This window comes from Phytophthora cinnamomi, assembly GCF_018691715.1.
Source record: "Phytophthora cinnamomi strain GKB4 chromosome Unknown Contig58, whole genome shotgun sequence".
Lineage (NCBI taxonomy): Eukaryota > Oomycota > Peronosporomycetes > Peronosporales > Peronosporaceae > Phytophthora > Phytophthora cinnamomi.
This window is the reverse complement of record NW_027150991.1, coordinates 484,615-503,304: the sequence shown is the minus strand read 5'-3', so window position 1 is coordinate 503,304 and position 18,690 is coordinate 484,615. Positions and strand designations below refer to the sequence as shown.

At 57.7% G+C, this 18,690-nt stretch overlaps 5 protein-coding genes across 5 annotated transcripts; 2 read left to right on the top strand and 3 right to left on the bottom strand.

Moving 5' to 3' along the window:
* On the bottom strand, window positions 1-4,093 carry IUM83_14448 (Gag-Pol polyprotein; the record flags this gene model as incomplete). The annotated part of the gene is made up of 4 exons (XM_067939196.1): window positions 1-512; window positions 604-2,778; window positions 2,885-3,445; window positions 3,511-4,093. The coding sequence occupies 4 exons, from the start codon at window positions 4,091-4,093 to the stop codon at window positions 1-3; spliced, it is 3,831 nt and encodes a 1,276-aa protein (XP_067787770.1).
* A 361-nt stretch (window positions 4,094-4,454) lies between these two features.
* Window positions 4,455-7,314, bottom strand: IUM83_14447 (Retrovirus-related Pol polyprotein from transposon TNT 1-94; the record flags this gene model as incomplete). Its single annotated transcript, XM_067939195.1, has 2 exons — window positions 4,455-5,883; window positions 5,966-7,314. The coding sequence occupies 2 exons, from the start codon at window positions 7,312-7,314 to the stop codon at window positions 4,455-4,457; spliced, it is 2,778 nt and encodes a 925-aa protein (XP_067787761.1).
* Window positions 7,315-7,328: 14 nt separating this feature from the next.
* Window positions 7,329-8,530, bottom strand: IUM83_14446 (gag-pol polyprotein; the record flags this gene model as incomplete). Its single annotated transcript, XM_067939194.1, has 2 exons — window positions 7,329-7,882; window positions 7,948-8,530. 2 exons carry the CDS (start codon window positions 8,528-8,530, stop codon window positions 7,329-7,331), a joined length of 1,137 nt encoding a protein of 378 aa, XP_067787762.1.
* A 428-nt stretch (window positions 8,531-8,958) lies between these two features.
* Window positions 8,959-10,416, top strand: IUM83_14445 (Integrase catalytic core protein; the record flags this gene model as incomplete). Its single annotated transcript, XM_067939193.1, has 1 exon — window positions 8,959-10,416. The coding sequence occupies one exon, from the start codon at window positions 8,959-8,961 to the stop codon at window positions 10,414-10,416; it is 1,458 nt and encodes a 485-aa protein (XP_067787763.1).
* Window positions 10,417-12,847: 2,431 nt separating this feature from the next.
* IUM83_14444 (Integrase catalytic core protein) lies at window positions 12,848-18,644 on the top strand (the record flags this gene model as incomplete). The annotated part of the gene is made up of 3 exons (XM_067939192.1): window positions 12,848-13,038; window positions 13,156-13,263; window positions 18,203-18,644. The coding sequence occupies 3 exons, from the start codon at window positions 12,848-12,850 to the stop codon at window positions 18,642-18,644; spliced, it is 741 nt and encodes a 246-aa protein (XP_067787764.1).
* Window positions 18,645-18,690: the final 46 nt, after the last annotated feature.

Below are 18,690 nucleotides of genomic sequence, written 5' to 3'. Positions count from 1 at the left end.
TTACTGGTACACCGCAGCTGGTCGAGGCGATCCCTTGACAACATTCCCACGCGACTCGACGTCGGCTGCACCTTGGATCCCCAGCTTGTGTCGCAGAACTTCGAACTGCACAGAAGTGATCGCCTTCGTCATGATGTCGGCCAGCATGTCCTTCGTCGAGCAGTACTCCAACACCACCTGACCGTCTTCCACCTTCTCACGCACGAAGTGGTAGCGAATGTCGATGTGCTTGGTGCGCTTGTGGAACTCCGGGTTCTTGGCCAACGCGATGGAGCCTTGGTTGTCCTCGTAGATCTTGATTGCTTCATCGCTTGCCATTTCGCCGAGCTCGCGCAGAAACACCTTGAGCCACACCGCCTCCTGCGTCGCCTCTGACAGCGCCATGTACTCCGCCTCTGTAGATGACAGCGCCACCGTCCGCTGCTTCTTGCTCCTCCAGCTGATGCACCCGCCGTTCATCATGAACGCGTAGCCGCTTGTACTTCTTCTCGATTCGATGTCACCAGCCCAGTCTGCGTCCGAGTAGCCACACAACTCCGCAGCCGTCACCCTTCGAGAACTCGATGCCATGCGTGGGCGTGGCTTGCAGATACCGGAGCACACGCTTGAGGGCTTGCCAGTGTGTGGGACACGGGTCGGCGGCGAACTGACTCAGCACGCCTACTGCAGCAGCCAGGTCCGGACGCGTCGCCACCATCAGGTACATCAACGCGCCGACAGCACTCCGATACGGCACGTTCTTCATCGTGTCTTCATGCTTGCAGCCACCCTCGCACATGTTCTTGGTCAACTTAAGTCCTGGATCCTGCGGCGTCTTCACGGGTTTGCTGTCCTGCATGCCGAACTTGCTCAGGATCGACTTGAGAAACTTGGTCTGCCGCATCGTCACCTTGCCGGACTCCAAGTCGTTCTTGATCTCCATGCCGAGGAAGTACGTAAGCTCGCCGAGGTCTGTCATTTCGAACCGTTTGCTGAGTGCGCGCTTGGTCGACTCCATCAGCTCGTCGTCGTTGCTGGCCAGGATCAGGTCGTCCACGTAGATGACCACGAAGATCATGCTGTGTCCGTCGCGTTTCACGTAGACGCAATGGTCGGACTCGCACTTGGTGAACCCCAGCTTCAGCATGAACTCGTCGATGGTCTTGTTCCACATGCGCGGCGACTGCTTCAACCCGTACAATGACTGCTTCAGCTTGCACACGTAGTCCGGGTGGTCTTCATCGACGTAGCCGTCCGGTTGCACCATGTAGATCTCTTCGTCCAAGCCGCCATTCAGGAACGCCGTCTTCACATCCATCTGATGCAGCTTGAGACCATACTTGGCGGCCAAACTCAGCACGGCCCGGATCGACGTGAACTTGGCCACTGGAGCGAAGGTCTCGTCGTAGTCGATGCCGTACTTCTGCGAGAACCCCTTGGCCACCAGACGCGCCTTGAACCGTTCGACCTCTCCAGCCTGGTTCTCCTTCACGCGAAACACCCATCTGTTGCCGATGGCCTTGCGTCCCTTCGGCAGTGGCACCACTTCCCACGTCTTGTTCTTGAGCAGCGAGTCGTACTCCGAGTCGCATGCTTCCTTCCACTTGGCTGCGTCGCTGGATTCCATCGCCGACTTGAACGTAGTCGGCATCTCTCCCACTGAATCCACGACGTACGCAGCCTCAAAATCTTGACTCTCTTGGGCCGCCGCAGACATCTCATCCAGCGTCGAACGTCCATTCTGCGGCGCATATCGCTTGGCCCTCGGCACCTCCACGGCTTCTTCTAGTGACTGCGTCCGCGGGTGTCGCTTGCTGCCGGGTTCGAAGTCTTCATCCCGCGCAGCCTCATCCTCACTGCCGTCCTCATCCGATTCGGACGGAGTCTCTTCATCCGTGGCATCTTCATCGTCTTCATCTGGAAGACCAATCACCACCTCCTTCGTAGCATATTTGCGTCTCCCACCGTCGAAGACGTCTTCCATGAACTGCGCGTCGCGGCTCACCAACACGCGACCGCTCTCGATCTCTTCAAACCGATACGCTTTCTCGTGCTCCGAGTACCCCAGGAACCGGCAACGCACCGACCGGGCGTCAAACTTGGACCGCTTCGCCTTCGGGACCAGCACGTACGCGTGGCAACCAAACACCTTGAGGTTCGCCAGCAGTGGCTTCTTTCCCGTCCAAACTTGGTGCGGCGACTTGTCGTGGCTAATGGCGCGTGTCGGACACCGGTTCCGGAGGAACGTGGCTGTCACCACCGCTTCACCCCAGTAACCCTTCGACAACCCGGCATGCTCCAACATGCAGCGCGCACACTCCACCAACGTCCGGTTCATCCGTTCCGCCACGCCGTTCAGCTGTGGCGTGTACGGCGGCGTGAACTTCTGCACGATACCACGGTCGCTGCAGAACTTGGCCATCTCGCGCGAAGTGTACTCGCCACCGTTGTCGCTCCGGAGCGTTTTCACACGCTTGCCGGTCTGCGTTTCAGCCAACGCAACGAACTCAGCGAACTTGGCGGCCACCTCCGACTTGTTCCGCATCAAGTACACCACACAGAAGTGCGACTTGTCGTCGATGAACGTGACGAAGTAGCGCTTGCCACCAAACGTAGACGTCTGCATGGGGCCGCACACATCGCTGTGAACCACTTCCAGCACTTGCTTCGCACGGTTTGGAGACGACTTCATGTAGCTCACTCGCGTTTGCTTGCCGAGTGAGCATCCGTCGCACAGCTCCCACTGCTTCACCGACGTCATGTCGATGCCAGAGCCGTAGCCCTTCTTGACGATGGCGTCTAGACCGCCATGGCCAATGTGACCAAGTCGAAGGTGCCAGAGGTACGACGTGGTGTCCCCTTTGCGATCCTTCGAGCTTGCCACATTGGCCTCGTCAGGCATCACCGGTGTCATGCTCAGCAGACAGCCCTTTGCCTTCGCGAGCGCCGAGCTTGAGACCCTTCGTCTCCGTGAAGCACCCGTCGCTCTCGAACGTCACAGGCCCGACGTCCTTGGTGAATCTGCCGACGGAGAACAGGTTGCGCGACAACTTGGGAATGTGCCACACATTCGTGAGCACACCCTTCTTGACGCCGCGCGGGGTCTGCATCTTCATCACGATGTCGCCTCTCCCGATCGCTTGCACCACACCGTCGTCCGCGAGATGCACGTCCACCGGCGAGATCTTCTTGTAGTTCCTCATGAACTTCTTGGAACTGGTCATGTGCTGCGTCGCACCCGAGTCGACCAGCCACACCTCATTCGACTTGGTGGTGTTGCTCCCACCACCAACCGAGAAGAGGAAGTCGCCAGAGTCGTCCTCACTCTGCGCGACGTTCGCTCGCTGCGGCCTCTGCCGCTCCGCGTTCTCGCGGATTCGCACAGGACACTTGGCGATCCAATGTCCTTGCTCCCCACAGTAGTGGCAGGCGCTGGCCTTGTTGGCGGTCGCCTGCCGTCCCTGCGCTTGCCGTTGTCGCTTGTCATGAACGCTTGGCCTTGACCGTGCGCGGCTCCGTCGACGCCGCCACCTTGCTCCTTGCGCTTCATGTCCTCATGCAGCAGCCGAGCCGTCACGAGTTCCCACGACAGCGAGTCGGCTCTCGACTCCAACGCCGTGATGAGGAACTGGTACGACTCGCTGAGACTCCCAAGAAGCGTGATCACCAAGTCATCCTCGCTGACCGGAGCGCCCACTGCGTCGAGCTGCTCCGCCAGAGTCTTGATCTTGTTGATGTGCTCCAGCACATCATCACCTTCCGCCATCATCGTCGTGAAGAAACGTCGACGAAGGAAGAGCTTGTTGGCCAAACTCTTCTTCTCGAAGTGTCCTTCCAGTTTTGACCATGCATCGTACGCATCCTTCGCCGACCGGACCAGCGGCAGCTGCAGATCTTCCATCGCGAGACAGATGATCGCCAGCGCCTTGCGAGACTTCCTCTTGAACGTCGTTTGGTCCAGCGTAGTGGCGCAGTGCTCCAGCTTGATCTCTCCACTTGTCACTTCCCACAGGTCTCGTTCCTCGAGCACCATCGCCATCTTGAACTTCCACGTGTGGAAGTTGGTTCCGTCGAACTTGTTGATGCGAGAGGTCGTGGTCGAGGCGGCGTCCATGGCGAAAGCGTAGTCGGAGTCTTCAGCAGGGAAAACGGGGCTTGGGCTCATAACCAAAAGGAAGGTCGTTTGAGCACTAGATGTCAGAATGCAAAGTGATTGATTTAGGTCCTTAGTTCGCGAACTGCGTGCTACCTCTAAGCCTACTGGATATTCCTGCTGGATACACTCTACTGGATTCCTAACTGGATAGAAGGTCCTTCAGCCAATCAGCGAGTGCCACGTAGATGCCCATCCTGTACCCACAATCTTGTACCCACGCGTCCCATCATCAGCGTCCCGTAATCCTCGTCCCATCATCAGCGTCCCGTAATCCTCGTCCCATCATCACACGAATGATGGCGGCACCACTGAGTGAAGGTCACACCGGTACCTTACTGGTACACCGCAGCTGGTCGAGGCGATCCCTTGACAACATTCCACGCGACTCGACGTCGGCTGCACCTTGGATCCCCAGCTTGTGTCGCAGAACTTCGAACTGCACAGAAGTGATCGCCTTCGTCATGATGTCGGCCAGCATGTCCTTCGTCGAGCAGTACTCCAACACCACCTGACCGTCTTCCACCTTCTCACGCACGAAGTGGTAGCGAATGTCGATGTGCTTGGTGCGCTTGTGGAACTCCGGGTTCTTGGCCAACGCGATGGAGCCTTGGTTGTCCTCGTAGATCTTGATTGCTTCATCGCTTGCCATTTCGCCGAGCTCGCGCAGAAACACCTTGAGCCACACCGCCTCCTGCGTCGCCTCTGACAGCGCCATGTACTCCGCCTCTGTAGATGACAGCGCCACCGTCCGCTGCTTCTTGCTCCTCCAGCTGATGCACCCGCCGTTCATCATGAACGCGTAGCCGCTTGTACTTCTTCTCGATTCGATGTCACCAGCCCAGTCTGCGTCCGAGTAGCCACACACAACTCCGCAGCCGTCACCCTTCGAGAACTCGATGCCATGCGTGGGCGTGGCTTGCAGATACCGGAGCACACGCTTGAGGGCTTGCCAGTGTGTGGGACACGGGTCGGCGGCGAACTGACTCAGCACGCCTACTGCAGCAGCCAGGTCCGGACGCGTCGCCACCATCAGGTACATCAACGCGCCGACAGCACTCCGATACGGCACGTTCTTCATCGTGTCTTCATGCTTGCAGCCACCCTCGCACATGTTCTTGGTCAACTTAAGTCCTGGATCCTGCGGCGTCTTCACGGGTTTGCTGTCCTGCATGCCGAACTTGCTCAGGATCGACTTGAGAAACTTGGTCTGCCGCATCGTCACCTTGCCGGACTCCAAGTCGTTCTTGATCTCCATGCCGAGGAAGTACGTAAGCTCGCCGAGGTCTGTCATTTCGAACCGTTTGCTGAGTGCGCGCTTGGTCGACTCCATCAGCTCGTCGTCGTTGCTGGCCAGGATCAGGTCGTCCACGTAGATGACCACGAAGATCATGCTGTGTCCGTCGCGTTTCACGTAGACGCAATGGTCGGACTCGCACTTGGTGAACCCCAGCTTCAGCATGAACTCGTCGATGGTCTTGTTCCACATGCGCGGCGACTGCTTCAACCCGTACAATGACTGCTTCAGCTTGCACACGTAGTCCGGGTGGTCTTCATCGACGTAGCCGTCCGGTTGCACCATGTAGATCTCTTCGTCCAAGCCGCCATTCAGGAACGCCGTCTTCACATCCATCTGATGCAGCTTGAGACCATACTTGGCGGCCAAACTCAGCACGGCCCGGATCGACGTGAACTTGGCCACTGGAGCGAAGGTCTCGTCGTAGTCGATGCCGTACTTCTGCGAGAACCCTCTCCAGCCTGGTTCTCCTTCACGCGAAACACCCATCTGTTGCCGATGGCCTTGCGTCCCTTCGGCAGTGGCACCACTTCCACGTCTTGTTCTTGAGCAGCGAGTCGTACTCCGAGTCGCATGCTTCCTTCCACTTGGCTGCGTCGCTGGATTCCATCGCCGACTTGAACGTAGTCGGCATCTCTCCCACTGAATCCACGACGTACGCAGCCTCAAAATCTTGACTCTCTTGGGCCGCCGCAGACATCTCATCCAGCGTCGAACGTCCATTCTGCGGCGCATATCGCTTGGCCCTCGGCACCTCCACGGCTTCTTCTAGTGACTGCGTCCGCGGGTGTCGCTTGCTGCCGGGTTCGAAGTCTTCATCCCGCGCAGCCTCATCCTCACTGCCGTCCTCATCCGATTCGGACGGAGTCTCTTCATCCGTGGCATCTTCATCGTCTTCATCTGGAAGACCAATCACCACCTCCTTCGTAGCATATTTGCGTCTCCCACCGTCGAAGACGTCTTCCATGAACTGCGCGTCGCGGCTCACCAACACGCGACCGCTCTCGATCTCTTCAAACCGATACGCTTTCTCGTGCTCCGAGTACCCCAGGAACCGGCAACGCACCGACCGGGCGTCAAACTTGGACCGCTTCGCCTTCGGGACCAGCACGTACGCGTGGCAACCAAACACCTTGAGGTTCGCCAGCAGTGGCTTCTTTCCCGTCCAAACTTGGTGCGGCGACTTGTCGTGGCTAATGGCGCGTGTCGGACACCGGTTCCGGAGGAACGTGGCTGTCACCACCGCTTCACCCCAGTAACCCTTCGACAACCCGGCATGCTCCAACATGCAGCGCGCACACTCCACCAACGTCCGGTTCATCCGTTCCGCCACGCCGTTCAGCTGTGGCGTGTACGGCGGCGTGAACTTCTGCACGATACCACGGTCGCTGCAGAACTTGGCCATCTCGCGCGAAGTGTACTCGCCACCGTTGTCGCTCCGGAGCGTTTTCACACGCTTGCCGGTCTGCGTTTCAGCCAACGCAACGAACTCAGCGAACTTGGCGGCCACCTCCGACTTGTTCCGCATCAAGTACACCACACAGAAGTGCGACTTGTCGTCGATGAACGTGACGAAGTAGCGCTTGCCACCAAACGTAGACGTCTGCATGGGGCCGCACACATCGCTGTGAACCACTTCCAGCACTTGCTTCGCACGGTTTGGAGACGACTTCATGTAGCTCACTCGCGTTTGCTTGCCGAGTGAGCATCCGTCGCACAGCTCCCACTGCTTCACCGACGTCATGTCGATGCCAGAGCCGTAGCCCTTCTTGACGATGGCGTCTAGACCGCCATGGCCAATGTGACCAAGTCGAAGGTGCCAGAGGTACGACGTGGTGTCCCCTTTGCGATCCTTCGAGCTTGCCACATTGGCCTCGTCAGGCATCACCGGTGTCATGCTCAGCTTGAACAGCCCTTTGCCTTCGCGAGCGCCGAGCTTCCGAGACCCTTCGTCTCCGTGAAGCACCCGTCGCTCTCGAACGTCACAGGCCCGACGTCCTTGGTGAATCTGCCGACGGAGAACAGGTTGCGCGACAACTTGGGAATGTGCCACACATTCGTGAGCACACCCTTCTTGACGCCGCGCGGGGTCTGCATCTTCATCACGATGTCGCCTCTCCCGATCGCTTGCACCACACCGTCGTCCGCGAGATGCACGTCCACCGGCGAGATCTTCTTGTAGTTCCTCATGAACTTCTTGGAACTGGTCATGTGCTGCGTCGCACCCGAGTCGACCAGCCACACCTCATTCGACTTGGTGGTGTTGCTCCCACCACCAACCGAGAAGAGGAAGTCGCCAGAGTCGTCCTCACTCTGCGCGACGTTCGCTCGCTGCGGCCTCTGCCGCTCCGCGTTCTCGCGGATTCGCACAGGACACTTGGCGATCCAATGTCCTTGCTCCCCACAGTAGTGGCAGGCGCTGGCCTTGTTGGCGGTCGCCTGCCGTCCCTGCGCTTGCCGTTGTCGCTTGTCATGAACGCTTGGCCTTGACCGTGCGCGGCTCCGTCGACGCCGCCACCTTGCTCCTTGCGCTTCATGTCCTCATGCAGCAGCCGAGCCGTCACGAGTTCCCACGACAGCGAGTCGGCTCTCGACTCCAACGCCGTGATGAGGAACTGGTACGACTCGCTGAGACTCCCAAGAAGCGTGATCACCAAGTCATCCTCGCTGACCGGAGCGCCCACTGCGTCGAGCTGCTCCGCCAGAGTCTTGATCTTGTTGATGTGCTCCAGCACATCATCACCTTCCGCCATCATCGTCGTGAAGAAACGTCGACGAAGGAAGAGCTTGTTGGCCAAACTCTTCTTCTCGAAGTGTCCTTCCAGTTTTGACCATGCATCGTACGCATCCTTCGCCGACCGGACCAGCGGCAGCTGCAGATCTTCCATCGCGAGACAGATGATCGCCAGCGCCTTGCGAGACTTCCTCTTGAACGTCGTTTGGTCCAGCGTAGTGGCGCAGTGCTCCAGCTTGATCTCTCCACTTGTCACTTCCCACAGGTCTCGTTCCTCGAGCACCATCGCCATCTTGAACTTCCACGTGTGGAAGTTGGTTCCGTCGAACTTGTTGATGCGAGAGGTCGTGGTCGAGGCGGCGTCCATGGCGAAAGCGTAGTCGGAGTCTTCAGCAGGGAAACGGGGCTTGGGCTCATAACCAAAAGGAAGGTCGTTTGAGCACTTGATGTCAGAATGCAAAGTGATTGATTTAGGTCCTTAGTTCGCGAACTGCGTGCTACCTCTAAGCCTACTGGATATTCCTGCTGGATACACTCTACTGGATTCCTAACTGGATAGAAGGTCCTTCAGCCAATCAGCGAGTGCCACGTAGATGCCCATCCTGTACCCACAATCTTGTACCCACGCGTCCCATCATCAGCGTCCTGTAATCCTCGTCCCATCATCAGCGTCCCGTAATCCTCGTCCCATCATCACACGAATGATGGCGGCACCACTGAGTGAAGGTCACACCGGTACCTTACTGGTACACCGCAGTCAGTCGAGGCGATCCCTTGACAACAGAACTCAAGTCAATGCGGCTGCGAGGTGTTTTCCGCGCCGCCAAACTGCCCAACAACCAGCGCGCAGTCGGAACCAAGTGGGTGTTCAAGATCAAGCGCAACGCGGACGGATCGATCGAGAAGTTCAAGGCTCGGCTCGTCGCGAAAGGCTTCGTGCAGAAGTATGGCATCGACTACACCGAGACGTTTTCGCCCGTGGTCAAGTACGTCACGCTGCGAATGATCATTGCGGTTGCCAAGTACTTCGGATGGCCGATGGACCAGCTCGACGTGGTGACTGCGTTCCTGTACGGCTTGATGAAGGAGAAGGTGTTCTGCAGCGTGCCTGAAGGCGTGGAACTGGACGACGGTTTCGACTGCGTGGAACTGCTCAAGGCGATTTACGGGCTCAAGCAAGCTTCGCGCGTATGGAACGAGACCTTCGACGAGTACGTGCGCTCCATCGGTTTTCGCGTGTCAAGCTACGACCCCTGCCTCTACATCAAGGTCGTCGACGGCGAATGCGTTCTGCTGCTGGTCTACGTGGACGACGTCTTGGTGACCGGAAGTTCGGCGGAAATGATCGCGGAAGCCAAGCGCCAACTCAAGTCGCGGTTCGAGATGACCGACAGTGGCAAGTGTTCCTTCATCCTCGGGATCGAGGTGGTCGACAACGCGGATGGCAGTGTTACGCTGAGCCAAGCTCGCTACATCAACGACATCCTGGAGCGCTTCGGCATGCAAGACTGCAAACCCGCTGCAAGCCCGGTCGACATCAGCATGAAGCTAGTCTCAAGCGACGCCATGACCAAGTTGGACGCGCCATTTCGCGAGGCTGTCGGTGCACTCATGCACTTGATGACATCGACTCGCCCGGACATTGCGTTCGCTGTCGGCTACGTGTCACGCTTCATGGAGAACCCGCAAGTCGAGCACTGGATTGCGGTCAAGCGCATCTTCCGCTACCTTCAAGGGACCAAGTCGCACGGAATCCGCTTTTCGCCGGGCAAGGACATCGACTTTCAAGGTTACTCGGATGCCGACTGGGCTGGTGATCTTAGTGATCGCAAGTCTACGTCGGGCTACCTGTTCCAAGTCGCCGGCGGACCGATCTCGTGGGGTTCCAAGAAGCAGTCAAGTGTGTCGCTCTCGACAAGCGAGGCCGAGTACATCGCACTGAGTTTGGCGATTCAAGAAGGCAAGTGGGTGCACAAGCTGCTGTGCGAGATCCTGGTTGCTGCAGGCGGAGTCACGCCCGAGTTGAAGATTTTCGAAGACAACCAGTCGTGCATCAAGATGACCAAGAACCCCGTCAACCATGGCCGCGCCAAGCACATCGACATCAAGTACCATCACATCCGCGACGAAGTCAAGCGCGGCGAAGTGATCGTCGAGTACTGCGAGACTGCCACCATGCTGGCCGACATCATGACCAAGGGACTTGCCGGACCACGCCACAAGGACTTGAGCGTTCACGCGTGTTCGCATTGAGGGGCGTGTTGCAGGGTACTGAACCTTGGTACACTGTACCAGTTCCGATTGAGGACGACTACGTCAAGTCGAGCAACATCGCGTTCGGCCTGATGTTGCTCCACATGGATGCTGACTACCATCATGTGGTCGACGACTGCGAGGAAGCGTGGGTGGCCTGGACGCGACTGCGTTCGCTCTACGGGGTCGCAGAAGGCTGGACGCATCTACCTGAAGCGCCAGCTCTTCAGCATGGAGATGGCAGAAGGCGGCAATGTGCTTCATCATTGCAATGAAGTCCTCAACATCAGCGCCAAGCTCAGCAACATCGGCGCCAAGATGGAGGATGAAGACGTGGCGATCTGCTTGCTCAGGAGTCTGCCCAAGAGTTTCGAGAACGTCGTTCTCAACTTGGAGATGAGCAACGCAGAGCTGCGCACTCAAGATGTGATCAAGGTGCTCACGAATGAGCACATCAAGCGGCAGGGCGAGAAGACGGCTCAGGTGAAGATTGAAGACGCTGCGAGGGCCTTCAATGCCGAGCGTGAAAGTCGCCACTGCACGTACTGCGGAAAATCGGGGCACGTCGTGGAAAAGTGCTGGACCAAGCAGAAGGAGGAGAATCGAGGTGCACGACGTGGCCGGTCTGGTCGCGGTGCGAACAACGTCCAGTGGCGTGACGACAGCGATGACGACTGCGTCGCGTTCGCGGTCTCTATGGAGTGTGGAGTCTCCAGGACCAACAAGTTTCAAGGCTCATGGGCGATCGACAGTGGTGCCACGCACCACATCTGCAACGACAAGGCCAAGTTTGTCGACATCAAGGTGTGCGACGAAGGTGAACTCACGGTCGCCAACGGCAACACGGCCAAGATCATGGGAGTCGGGACGGTCATGCAGCGGGTCACTTTGCCCAACGGCAAGGAGCGCGACATCCGCATTCAAGATGCACTTTACGTGCCAAGCATGAACAAGAACCTGCTTTCGGTGCCGCAGATCAACCGAAGCGGACTGTTCAAGGTGGTGTTTGATGGTGCTGAAATGCACATCGCACAGAAGAAGTCGAAGAAAATCGTGGCTTCCGCGGACCTGATCGACGGCTCTACTGGCTCCGAGTCCCAAGCTGCGCTGCGAATTCGGTGTCCAAGGCGTCGGTCAACGCGGTGGATCTTCATGCGCGTTTGGGTCACGCGCCGAATGACGTTCTTCGGAAGATGGTCTCAAGTGGCATGGTGACGGGTGCGAAAATGCCGACATCGTCGAAGAAGTCAAGCCAATGTCGTGGGTGCCAACAAGGGAAAATGGTGCAAAGCCCTTCCCAAGCAACCCGAACAAGCGCAAGTACAAGCCGTTCGAGTTCCTCCACTTCGACATCTGCGGGCCCATGGAAGGAAGAGTCGCTGGGTGGCAGCCGCTACCTGCTGCTCATCACGGACGAAGCCAGCGGCTGCATGTCGGGATTCTGTCTGCGAGCCAGGTCGGAGAGTGAAGGCTGCTTGCGCCGATTCATCACCAAGGTGGAGAAGCAATTCGATGCCAGGGTGAAGTTCGTGCGCCATGACGGAGCCAAGGAGTTCGCGACCAATTCGCTCTTGGCGTACTACGAAGACCACGGCATCGAAGTGCAGCCCACGGTTCGGTATGCGCACCAAACAACGCGACGGCTGAACGCGCCAACCGAACCATCGTGACCATCGGCCGCAGCATGCTTCACTACGCTGGGTTGGACAAGACGTTCTGGGCGGAAGCAGCGATGACGGCGATTTACATCAAGAATCGTCTGCCGTCACCCAAGTCGCCCGACAAAACTCCGTTCGAGATCGTCTACAAGTCCAAGCCCAACGTCAAGCACATGCGGATCTTCGGGTGCAAGGCCTACGTTTTGACGCCGAAGGAGAAGCGACTCAAGTGGGACCCGAAAGCTCGTGAAGGAATTTTCATGGGTTACGAGGAGCGTTCCAAGGCGTATCGAGTTTATGACATCGAGGCGGGGCAGGTGGTCATCTCTCGCGATGTCACATTCGATGAGTCCAGCTTCGACGACTCCAAGGCTGCTGATGGTGAAGAAGTCAACCGACTTACCGACGTTTTCGACGACATGCAAGTCTCCGACGACTCCGGCACAAGGGTGTTCACGCAGGCGGGGAAGCGCAAATCGCGTCCGGACAACCAAGATCGCGACAATGTTCGGCGTCCTCGTCGCAGTGCTGGACTCGAAGAAGCAAGTGCGCCTGGACGCTCGGAAGATGAAGACCAACGTGAATCTACGGCGACGCAAGAAGAAAAATCGGAAGAAGACGATGAAGACGGCTCGACCCCACCCATGTTCTGGCGTGCAAGTGCGAATGCTGTGGAAGCAAGTGACAGCGCGGAGCCGAAGACGTTTCAAGAAGCTGTGAACGGACCAGACCAAGTCCAGTGGCGCAAGGCAATTCGCGCCGAACTCAAGTCAATGCGGCTGCGAGGTGTTTTCCGCGCCGCCAAACTGCCCAACAACCAGCGCGCAGTCGGTACCAAGTGGGTGTTCAAGATCAAGCGCAACGCGGACGGATCGATCGAGAAGTTCAAGGCTCGGCTCGTCGCGAAAGGCTTCGTGCAGAAGTATGGCATCGACTACACCGAGACGTTTTCGCCCGTGGTCAAGTACGTCACGCTGCGAATGATCATTGCGGTTGCCAAGTACTTCGGATGGCCGATGGACCAGCTCGACGTGGTGACTGCGTTCCTGTACGGCTTGATGAAGGAGAAGGTGTTCTGCAGCGTGCCTGAAGGCGTGGAACTGGACGACGGTTTCGACTGCGTGGAACTGCTCAAGGCGATTTACGGGCTCAAGCAAGCTTCGCGAGTTTGGAACGAGACCTTCGACGAGTATGTGCGCTCCATCGGTTTTCGCGTGTCAAGCTACGACCCCTGCCTCTACATCAAGGTCGTCGACGGCGAATGCGTTCTGCTGCTGGTCTACGTGGACGACGTCTTGGTGACCGGAAGCTCGGCGGAAATGATCGCGGAAGTCAAGCGCCAACTCAAGTCGCGGTTCGAGATGACCGACAGTGGCAAGTGTTCCTTCATCCTCGGGATCGAGGTGGTCGACAACGCGGATGGCAGTGTTACGCTGAGCCAAGCTCGCTACATCAACGACATCCTGGAGCGCTTCGGCATGCAAGACTGCAAACCCGCTGCAAGTCCGGTCGACATCAGCATGAAGCTGGTCTCAAGCGACGCCATGACCAAGTTGGACGCGCCATTTCGCGAGGCTGTCGGTGCACTCATGCACTTGATGACATCGACTCGCCCGGACATTGCGTTCGCTGTCGGCTACGTGTCACGCTTCATGGAGAACCCGCAAGTCGAGCACTGGATTGCGGTCAAGCGCATCTTCCGCTACCTTCAAGGGACCAAGTCGCACGGAATCCGCTTCTCGCCGGGCAAGGACATCGACTTTCAAGGTTACTCGGATGCCGACTGGGCTGGTGATCTTAGTGATCGCAAGTCTACGTCGGGCTACCTGTTCCAAGTCGCCGGCGGACCGATCTCGTGGGGTTCCAAGAAGCAGTCAAGTGTGTCGCTCTCGACAAGCGAGGCCGAGTACATCGCACTGAGTTTGGCGATTCAAGAAGGCAAGTGGGTGCACAAGCTGCTGTGCGAGATCCTGGTTGCTGCAGGCGGAGTCACGCCCGAGTTGAAGATTTTCGAAGACAACCAGTCGTGCATCAAGATGACCAAGAACCCCGTCAACCATGGCCGCGCCAAGCACATCGACATCAAGTACCATCACATCCGCGACGAAGTCAAGCGCGGCGAAGTGATCGTCGAGTACTGCGAGACTGCCACCATGCTGGCCGACATCATGACCAAGGGACTTGCCGGACCACGCCACAAGGACTTGACGGCTGCGCTCGGCGTTCACGCGTGTTCGCATTGAGGGGGCGTGTTGCAGGGTACTGAACCTTGGTACACTGTACCAGTTCCGAGGTACCCGAACCGGTTAACCGAACCGGTCCAATACGACCACACGTTGATTAGACGAGTAGGTTGATTGGACGAGCAGTGTAGAATGATGGTTGATTAGACGCACTAGTTGATAGGACGCACGGCCGCGTGTCTTTAGCACTAGCCTAGGGTGTAAGCTCCAACAATCCAATCACTTCTGAATTTCGATTCAACCCCCAAGTGACCTTCCTCGCCTCGCCCCAAGCCTCGGCGGTGTCCACGACCAAGTCGAACAGTGCAAGATCCCAGTACGACCTTCTTCAGGTTATGAGCCCAAGCACCATGTCCTCTGTCCAAGACACCAAGATCTCCATCGACAAGTTCAACGGCGACAACTACGCCACGTGGAACCGCTACATGCGTGGCGTGTTCCTGACCAAGTCGGTGTGGAGCGTCGTGAACCGCGAGACGAAACCAAGCTTCGCGGACACGAGGGCCAAGGACGACTACGTCAAGTCGAGCAACATCGCGTTCGGCCTGATGTTGCTCCACATGGATGCTGACTACCATCATGTGGTCGACGACTGCGAGGAAGCGTGGGTGGCCGCAGAAGGCTGGACGCATCTACCTGAAGCGCCAGCTCTTCAGCATGGAGATGGCAGAAGGCGGCAATGTGCTTCATCATTGCAATGAAGTCCTCAACATCAGCGCCAAGCTCAGCAACATCGGCGCCAAGATGGAGGATGAAGACGTGGCGATCTGCTTGCTCAGGAGTCTGCCCAAGAGTTTCGAGAACGTCGTTCTCAACTTGGAGATGAGCAACGCAGAGCTGCGCACTCAAGATGTGATCAAGGTGCTCACGAATGAGCACATCAAGCGGCAGGGCGAGAAGACGGCTCAGGTGAAGATTGAAGACGCTGCGAGGGCCTTCAATGCCGAGCGTGAAAGTCGCCACTGCACGTACTGCGGAAAATCGGGGCACGTCGTGGAAAAGTGCTGGACCAAGCAGAAGGAGAGAATCGAGGTGCACGACGTGGCCGGTCTGGTCGCGGTGCGAACAACGTCCAGTGGCGTGACGACAGCGATGACGACTGCGTCGCGTTCGCGGTCTCTATGGAGTGTGGAGTCTCCAGGACCAACAAGTTTCAAGGCTCATGGGCGATCGACAGTGGTGCCACGCACCACATCTGCAACGACAAGGCCAAGTTTGTCGACATCAAGGTGTGCGACGAAGGTGAACTCACGGTCGCCAACGGCAACACGGCCAAGATCATGGGAGTCGGGACGGTCATGCAGCGGGTCACTTTGCCCAACGGCAAGGAGCGCGACATCCGCATTCAAGATGCACTTTACGTGCCAAGCATGAACAAGAACCTGCTTTCGGTGCCGCAGATCAACCGAAGCGGACTGTTCAAGGTGGTGTTTGATGGTGCTGAAATGCACATCGCACAGAAGAAGTCGAAGAAAATCGTGGCTTCCGCGGACCTGATCGACGGCCTCTACTGGCTCCGAGTCCCAAGCTGCGCTGCGAATTCGGTGTCCAAGGCGTCGGTCAACGCGGTGGATCTTCATGCGCGTTTGGGTCACGCGCCGAATGACGTTCTTCGGAAGATGGTCTCAAGTGGCATGGTGACGGGTGCGAAAATGCCGACATCGTCGAAGAAGTCAAGCCAATGTCGTGGGTGCCAACAAGGGAAAATGGTGCAAAAGCCCTTCCCAAGCAACCCGAACAAGCGCAAGTACAAGCCGTTCGAGTTCCTCCACTTCGACATCTGCGGGCCCATGGAGAAGAGTCGCTGGGTGGCAGCCGCTACCTGCTGCTCATCACGGACGAAGCCAGCGGCTGCATGTCGGGATTCTGTCTGCGAGCCAGGTCGGAGAGTGAAGGCTGCTTGCGCCGATTCATCACCAAGGTGGAGAAGCAATTCGATGCCAGGGTGAAGTTCGTGCGCCATGACGGAGCCAAGGAGTTCGCGACCAATTCGCTCTTGGCGTACTACGAAGACCACGGCATCGAAGTGCAGCCCACGGTTCGGTATGCGCACCAAACCAACGCGACGGCTGAACGCGCCAACCGAACCATCGTGACCATCGGCCGCAGCATGCTTCACTACGCTGGGTTGGACAAGACGTTCTGGGCGGAAGCAGCGATGACGGCGATCTACATCAAGAATCGTCTGCCGTCACCCAAGTCGCCCGACAAAACTCCGTTCGAGATCGTCTACAAGTCCAAGCCCAACGTCAAGCACATGCGGATCTTCGGGTGCAAGGCCTACGTTTTGACGCCGAAGGAGAAGCGACTCAAGTGGGACCCGAAAGCTCGTGAAGGAATTTTCATGGGTTACGAGGAGCGTTCCAAGGCGTATCGAGTTTATGACATCGAGGCGGGGCAGGTGGTCATCTCTCGCGATGTCACATTCGATGAGTCAAGCTTCGACGACTCCAAGGCTGCTGATGGTGAAGAAGTCAACCGACTTACCGACGTTTTCGACGACATGCAAGTCTCCGACGACTCCGGCACAAGGGTGTTCACGCAGGCGGGGAAGCGCAAATCGCGTCCGGACAACCAAGATCGCGACAATGTTCGGCGTCCTCGTCGCAGTGCTGGACTCGAAGAAGCAAGTGCGCCTGGACGCTCGGAAGACGAAGACCAACGTGAATCTACGACGGCGCAAGAAGAAAAATCGGAAGAAGACGATGAAGACGGCTCGACTCCGCCCATGTTCTGGCGTGCAAGTGCGAATGCTGTGGAAGCAAGTGACAGCGCGGAGCCGAAGACGTTTCAAGAAGCTGTGAACGGACCAGACCAAGTCCAGTGGCGCAAGGCAATTCGCGCCGAACTCAAGTCAATGCGGCTGCGAGGTGTTTTCCGCGCCGCCAAACTGCCCAACAACCAGCGCGCAGTCGGTACCAAGTGGGTGTTCAAGATCAAGCGCAACGCGGACGGATCGATCGAGAAGTTCAAGGCTCGGCTCGTCGCGAAAGGCTTCGTGCAGAAGTATGGCATCGACTACACCGAGACGTTTTCGCCCGTGGTCAAGTACGTCACGCTGCGAATGATCATTGCGGTTGCCAAGTACTTCGGATGGCCGATGGACCAGCTCGACGTGGTGACTGCGTTCCTGTACGGCTTGATGAAGGAGAAGGTGTTCTGCAGCGTGCCTGAAGGCGTGGAACTGGACGACGGTTTCGACTGCGTGGAACTGCTCAAGGCGATTTACGGACTCAAGCAAGCTTCGCGCGTATGGAACGAGACCTTCGACGAGTATGTGCGCTCCATCGGTTTTCGCGTGTCAAGCTACGACCCCTGCCTCTACATCAAGGTCGTCGACGGCGAATGTGTTCTGCTGCTGGTTTACGTGGATCACGTCTTGGTGACCGGAAGCTCGGCGGAAATGATCGCGGAAGTCAAGCGCCAGCTCAAGTCGCGGTTCGAGATTACCGACAGTGGCAAGTGTTCCTTCATCCTCGGGATCGAGGTGGTCGACAACGCGGATGGCAGTGTTACGCTCAGCCAAGCTCGCTACATCAACGACATCCTGGAGCGCTTCGGCATGCAAGACTGCAAACCCGCTGCAAGTCCGGTCGACATCAGCATGAAGCTGGTCTCAAGCGACGCCATGACCAAGTTGGACGCGCCATTTCGCGAGGCTGTCGGTGCACTCATGCACTTGATGACATCGACTCGCCCGGACATTGCGTTCGCTGTCGGCTACGTGTCACGCTTCATGGAGAACCCGCAAGTCGAGCACTGGATTGCGGTCAAGCGCATCTTCCGCTACCTTCAAGGGACCAAGTCGCACGGAATCCGCTTCTCGCCGGGCAAGGACATCGACTTTCAAGGTTACTCGGATGCCGACTGGGCTGGTGATCTTAGTGATCGCAAGTCTACGTCGGGCTACCTGTTCCAAGTCGCCGGCGGACCGATCTCGTGGGGTTCCAAGAAGCAGTCAAGTGTGTCGCTCTCGACAAGCGAGGCCGAGTACATCGCACTGAGTTTGGCGATTCAAGAAGGCAAGTGGGTGCACAAGCTGCTGTGCGAGATCCTGGTTGCTGCAGGCGGAGTCACGCCCGAGTTGAAGATTTTCGAAGACAACCAGTCGTGCATCAAGATGACCAAGAACCCCGTCAACCATGGCCGCGCCAAGCACATCGACATCAAGTACCATCACATCCGCGACGAAGTCAAGCGCGGCGAAGTGATCGTCGAGTACTGCGAGACTGCCACCATGCTGGCCGACATCATGACCAAGGGACTTGCCGGACCACGCCACAAGGACTTGACGGCTGCGCTCGGCGTTCACGCGTGTTCGCATTGAGGGGCGTGTTGCAGGGTACTGAACCTTGGTACACTGTACCAGTTCC